Source organism: Asparagus officinalis, chromosome 2 (genome assembly GCF_001876935.1).
Source record: "Asparagus officinalis chromosome 2, Aspof.V1, whole genome shotgun sequence".
NCBI classification, from domain to species: domain Eukaryota; kingdom Viridiplantae; phylum Streptophyta; class Magnoliopsida; order Asparagales; family Asparagaceae; genus Asparagus; species Asparagus officinalis.
In genome coordinates, this window is record NC_033795.1 from 73,656,824 (window position 1) to 73,664,061 (window position 7,238).

At 36.7% G+C, this 7,238-nt stretch overlaps 1 protein-coding gene across 1 annotated transcript in view; it reads right to left on the bottom strand.

Moving 5' to 3' along the window:
• LOC109831601 (villin-2) overlaps positions 1–7,238 on the bottom strand; it is a 28,514-nt gene that overhangs the window by 1,775 nt on the left and 19,501 nt on the right. The window contains 3 exon segments of the mRNA XM_020398955.1: positions 452–713; positions 892–987; positions 1,921–1,986. Of these exon segments, the coding sequence (XP_020254544.1) occupies positions 452–713; positions 892–987; positions 1,921–1,986 (424 nt within the window).

Genomic DNA, 7,238 nt, shown 5'->3' on the forward strand with positions numbered 1-7,238 from the left:
AATGTCCGAGTCAAATCATATATCATGTACTCATGATCATACTTCAAACATATAAAGTATAACTGCTTGAAGAAAATAACATTAAACATTTAATTTTGTTACCAATATCTGAAAGCCTTAAATTATTGAAAAATATATTCAACCCCCACCTTCTATGTCTGTTTCTCTCCATTTATCATTCGATGCTACCTTTCTTCTCTTCTACTACATCCCTTTTTATGCTCTAATCATATATCATCAGGCAGGCCTTCTAGGGAGGCTCTGGTCTAGAAGGAAAATTAGGTAACCAGGCAGCTGATTTAGGTCAGCGGTTCAATTATAATGGAAGAGCATAGCCACATCAAAACCATTGTAACATTATGATAAGACAGTTTACTAAGGACATTAAAAAAGTATAACACGGTCTCTCATATCAAAGAAATTATCACTTCAAGGTAAAGTGATATATTACCGGCATTTGGTGCATCTAGGGAAGAGCCACGGCTTAAACGACCTTTGGCAGCTTCAGATTGTTCTCTCCTTTGTTCAGCTGTCAAGACAGTAGACAATGCAGCAACTGCAGCAGCTCTCTGTGACCCCCCTGATGATCGAGTTGGCTTTGGTGCTGCAGCTTTTTCTTTAGCTGAAGGATTAAAAGCAGAGGATAAGGCTGCCAATGCTTCTGCCCTTTGAGTGTAACTACCTTGAGTTGACCCATAAGACTTGCTTCTAGGCTGCGATATATCAAGAATGGTACAAAGGCTAAACAACATTTTTTCATTAAAAATTGTATAATATGCATATGAGTACCAATATTCCTTAACAGATTGAATATGAATCATCAATTATATGAAGGCTGAACGAATTTATTCTACTCATAAAAAGTCCTATGATAGATAAATGAACACATACATTGCTCGATGGATTGAATGCAGAAGTTAAAGCTGCTAAAGCTTCTGCCCGTTGTCTGGGTCCACCTTGGGGTGAGTTGTTTGATTTGTCGTTTGACTGCAGAAATGTAATGAAAATTATGAAAGCGTGAACCAACTGCCCTCTCTACTCAATAATTCTTCAAATGATCAATCAACACACAGAAAATGTAGTAATGTACTTTCAATAATATGTAAACTAAACAAGTTTTTTTTTCACAGAATGTGCACAAAAACTAAGCAGATTGTCATGTACATTGTTATTTGGTCTGGTTGATAAGCACAAATTAGCATGTACAAACCATTTTTCACAAGTTTCTTTTGCTTGGAACACAATGAGTACATTAATAAGACATCACATGCAGACTAGAAATCTATGTTGTCTAATTCACAAGATAAGAGTGACAAAACATTTTAAGAAAAAGAGTTTGACACAACCTAAATTGCACAGGGATGGGTACGGGTACAGGTACAGAACACAGCAAATTTGTGAGATGTAGGTACTGGGCTATGGCTATATATATGCATGTTATGCATATTTATATTTTTTAAATTAGTAATTTACATAAGATCAATATAGTTTTTCAATTTACGTAAGATCGTTATAAGAGAAATAGATGTGAAGTGTAGAATATGCATCCGAGAAGTGTACGATGAATGTTTTAAATTAAAGCATGTTTACCTGAATAAACATTTGCATATATTCAAGAAGTTTGGGTACGTGTATGGGTATGGGTCTGGGCACGTGTCGGATACGGGTACAGGTTCCAACTAGAAGTACCCAGGTAACACTGGACACAACAAATCAGGTAGACAGTATCTATGTTGACTTAACTATTTGAGAAATACACTATAGCTTAACAATTTTAATCCTTTTTACATAATCCGATTCTACGAAAAGAAGCCTAAGCCATATATGCTGCTAAACTATTTGAGAATTTGTGTCACTGCGAACAATATCGTATACTAAATTGACTTAGTTCACAAATTAGAGTACAAACCATGTATTTACCTCTGCTGCATTCATGGCTGAACCAAATAACTGAGAGAGCTTCTTCTGAAAGGAATTTCCTTTGACCTGATTTACATCAGAATAATGTTAGGTTATTTATGCGTATATACTAACAGCAAGAAAGATTTGCCACTTTTAGCATAATCAAATGCAAACAGGGAAAAAAGTTGACATCTTTAGATTCTAATCTGAACTAAAAAAATCTCTGGAAGTTCAATCCGACACAGGACCTAATTGAGTCCATGACGCCTCTCACATGTCTAGGAGTTATTTATTTTGATTTAAGTCTATACAATGCCAATTTTCCATTTTTATTGTTTTACTGAAGCTAGGCTCAGCTACAAATGCCGTGCATGCAACCTTAAACCCTTTCTTTAAAGTTGGCACTGGTCTAATCAGGAGGTTTGGTTCCTTTGAACTGATATAACTCTACAGTCTCAGGCATCGGACAAATGTTCTACAAGTGTTGGTGACATGGTGTGTTGGTACCCAACAACTGCTGGACACAAAGTATGTGTTTTGCAGTTACATAGATATGATATAGTAAAGAGTAACCCATTTCAATTAATGGATTTCAAGAACAGTTGCCAAACGTTTATAGTGGATGAATGAAAAGCATTAAGTCCTGAATGAATACAAATGTTAGCTATGTGACAGGTGTTTATGGTTCACCCTAATGAAAAGTTGCTGAAGTTTAGTCGTTGCAGATTAAAACGTAAAATTATGTTCTTAGACCTAGACAACTGACATAACTTCACATCAAAATGCATGAGCTTCATGAATGTTTCAAATAATTCCAATAATTTTGCATAATATACAAAAATAATATGCACGATAAATAAGAAAATGAAGCATTACAATGCTTAGATTTTTTTGAAGAGACTTGGTAATCAATATAATTAATTCATAGAAAGTGTAAAGGGGGAAAGGGTGGAAGGAAGGTTTTAATACATACAAATAGAAAAGAAAAAGATGAAAATGGAGCCAATGCTGGAATTTTAAGGTTAGCTTCAGAGGCTAAATTTGGAAGAAAAAAAGAAGAACTGAAGCTGAGAACATAAAATTAAAGAGTTAAATTTGCAAAATTTTAGGCGTAAAAGTAAACACTCAAGGAAACTATCCCAAGCTTTCAATGACTGAGCTCTATCGCAAAAGCCATCTCCCATCACTATGTGTATCAAAGTGTGTCTGCTAAATACTTGGGTAAAGCATTAAATGATTTAATACTCAAAACTATATTTTTCACTACAAATAACAGGACTGTGTTAGCTTTCACGAAAATAAAAAATCACAACAGAAATATTATTACTTTCGGACCAATTAGAATTTCCCTTAAACAGAGAGTTTGGATACAAAATATGAAGGGGAGGGGAATTGATACAAGTAAATCCAAGGGGAGGGGTTGAAGAATTAGGGGTGGCAAACGGGTCGGGTCGGGTCATAGTTGACCCGACCCGTATAAGTTGTGACCCAACCTGACCCGTTTAATAAATGGGTCAGTGTGATCCGACCCGTTTATTAAACGGGTTACCCGGCCCGGCCCATATAACCCGAATGACCCAAAGTTTACACCATCTCAATAAAGTTTTCTTTTATTTGTAACACTTTGATATCACAAAATATACATCTCTTTTTAACGTTGATACTCTAGAATTAGCTAAATGCGTCATACAAATTACTGAAATTTGAAACAATATATACGCATCAATGTGAAATTGAACTCAAACTCTAGGTATCAGAGTGTTAAAATGACATTTTCAGGGTATCAAGATGGAGACTCTGGGTATCAAAGTGTTAAAAAATCCCCAATTCCTACCCGAATCTCAAGAATCAAAGCACAAGTCCATTTTCTGTATTCAATGGAGGAAGAAAAAGCTGCAGCGTACTACGACGAGCCCACGCGCAAAGGCGAAGGCGCTGCCAAGTTCAAGCAAGGCCTCAGCTTCTCCTCCTCCTCCTTCGAACCCTTCTCTAAAAAAACCCTCGCAGTTTTCCCTCTCCAGCTTCATTCGCGCCTCAAACCCTAGCTCGACCTCTGCCGAAATCAGCGAGCAAAAAACCTCAGATTTGCCTTTCTCCAGCCCTTAAAGAGACGACCAAGAGGATCGAACGCGCGTTCTTGGTAGTATCCATGATAAGCTCAGCAGATGCAGTAGCCGGCGAGGGCGATCGCCGGCCGAAGACTCTGGGTATCAAAGTCTTTACTGTTTTAAAGTTTCATCGTGAGCTGTTCTCAGAAATAGGGCAAAAGGATTCAATGAAAGAAGAAAGAACAAATCTCATCAGAGATCCCGCCCCCTGGCCCCCCGACGGCGGCGGAGCCCGAGGACGAGGATGAGACGACGGAGCCCTCGCCTGACTCCGCCAATAGCGCTCTCGTCGCTAAGAGGAAGCGTGGTAGCCTGCCCAAATCTCAGACGGAGAAGAAAACGCTACCGGCAATGAAGGAGGAGGTCCTTTTTTCAACTCATATGGGTCATAAACGGATCAACCCGAATTGACCCATTTATAAATGGGTAAATTTGGGTTGACCCGTTTATGACCTGACTCATATAACTTGACCCACACCCATTATAAATGGGTCGGGTTGGGTCGGGTTGATGGGTCAGATCATAATTTGTCACCCCTAGTTGAATGGGAAGAGACAAAATAAAACTAGTTGTGTTTGGATAGAAATTAAAGGGAAGAGAGGGTACACTCCAATCTATATTTGTTTAGAGCAGAGAATGAAAAGGGAGGAAAACTACGTGACGAATATATCCTTGTTGAGAGAATAATAGGCATATAGATTTTTTATTTCTCTAAGGATACAATTGGAATATTGAGAAAGTTTCACTTAAACTCAATCCCTCCCTCCCAATCCGTCCACTTTTGGAAGGCTAAAAGAGTAAGTGAATTTGTTTATTTTTAACCCTCCCTTTACTTCCCCTTGCTAAATTAATTCTTAAGGGGATATTATCCTAATCTCTCTAATCCTTCCCCTCCCCTCTTTAAAAACTCTTATCTAAATTTTTCATAAGTAAAGATGGTTTTCTCCACTTTTAAGACAATAAGATACAGAATGTCAGGCCAAAATGTAAAATTGGTATTTTTTGTAACACTTCTTAATTGGTTTGGCATTAAAAATTTCTCCGGCGAATTTTTATTATTAAAGGTATGCCAAATATGCAATTAGACTTTTTTTATGCCACCGATGAAAAACTTGGCGAGAAAATCGCTTGTGACCTCACGTGACTTAATTTTTGGGTTATTAGAACTCTAACGTGGATGGATTTAGATGACAAGGCATAGACAAAGTTATAGATTTCTTGATTTCTGATGGGGTTTTAAAGATGTAGATGGTTAGCAGGATGATTATTAGTATTTAATTGAATGAAACATAGTTTTTTCCTATAAATGTGTTTGAAATTGACAAACATTTTCGCAAATTTCCATCAGCGGCAAAGGAATATCCCTAATTGCAGAATGGTTAAGACTTTAATTACCAAAAAGTCGTTGGAGAAACTTTTAATGCCAAACGATTAAGCGCGGTCACAAAAAATACCAATTTGGTAATTAAGCGAAAATGTTGTGCAGACAAAGAGGTTATAGTGTCCTTATTTTATTTATGCAAACATAATAATATAATGTCAAGGGATTCAACATATGCAATGGGAGAATTTGTGTTCACTATAGAAATGAAAAATGATTCTAATAAACCTACTACGTGATTTCTCATGGTCCTCACTTTATTTTTTGACTCGGCCTTGTCTAAGTTCTCCCTCGTATATCCTTTCTATACAAATTTCTCCTAACAAATCTTCTCAAACATTGACTTCTCTCACAAGCACTTAATATTTCAAAAGAACCAACCATCTAAGTGTATAAAATTACTTTCCAAAAAGTGCATTCAGATGAATCCTAATTAAAAAGACTTATCCATGAGCAGAAGAGACATCCCTAGTAAGGTAAAAAAGAAATCACGATCTACAAGTCCGGATCTCTGTACTCAGCTTGAGAACAAGAAACGTAGGATAATGTCTTGCTTCTTTTTTCGAGGATAGAATCTTTATAAAAAACTTCAGTAGTTACATACACTGTCAAATTAGGTATCAACCTACCTCAAACAAATAGATCCCCAAGTCTCATGGGGAAAAATAGATGAATATAGTGTCCTTAAAAGATTTTTGAGAATGTACAGAGTACTATGAGTCTATGACGAATGGTCCATAATCTTCGAGAATGAAAAAATTGGCAAGGAATCTATGTGCTTTATCAGTCTGCAAGAAATCAGACATCTACAGGGAGAAATAAACAAAGTAAAAATTAACTAGTAAACAGGGCTTGCTTACTTCATATCACAAAGAACAAATTGGAAGGAAGAAGCAAGGTCTGACCTAAATGTGACATGATCGATGATGCTTGAAACCAAATGAAGGCCAGTTAATAAAACGACACAAAAGAACATTGCATAAAAAGGTTAACAGGTATTTGGTGAAATCCAGTCAAATCCAAGAAGCGTAAGAAGAAACATAGGTTGTGGACAGAAGATAAAATATTCAGAAAAAAGAGAAAAGAACCCCAAGGACCAACCAATATCCAAGTAAATGTGAGAGATGTAACAAGAAATAGTGAACCATAAGGTTATAAGGAGCCCTGAGATATGTGGGAGTTATGAGGGGGAAATCAGTTTAGGCAAAAACTCAGGGAACAGGAAGATAGTTAAACCTCCTAATGAAGACTCAGAAACAATATTAATTTCCAGCTCCACTACTGATGAATGGTTATTAAATGGATTAAGGTAAACAAAGTTTAAGGTGCATAAGGATCAAAAATAGATCATTATAGACTCATATGAGCATCATGCTATAAACCCATATGATGCGCACATGTACAATAACAGTCTTATTACTGTAAATCGCTCTATTGACAATCTGCTACGAAATGGTTCCAGACTGAGAGGAAGATCAACCTGAAAGAAAGATGTATGAGAAAATGATACCACTATGGTCTATAGATACTGATTGAGAAACAAACTGACTGTTTACTCCAACCCAGGAATTAGCTCATGCTTCCGGATGCACCTCTGGGTGATTAGTATGGAGACATGTCAAACACCCACAGTTATTCCAGTGTGATCACTCAAAAGCCATATGGAACTCTAATAAATTAAAGATAAAGGTTTTAGGTCCAAAATAGCTAGTACTGCAAAATAACTAAAAAGAAAGGCTTGCTGCACAAATGCATAGCTTAAGATCTCAGCATAAACATATTTTACAATACCACAAAATACAGAAATAGATGCGTACATATTCTTTCAGTTATACCCCCAACTCTCA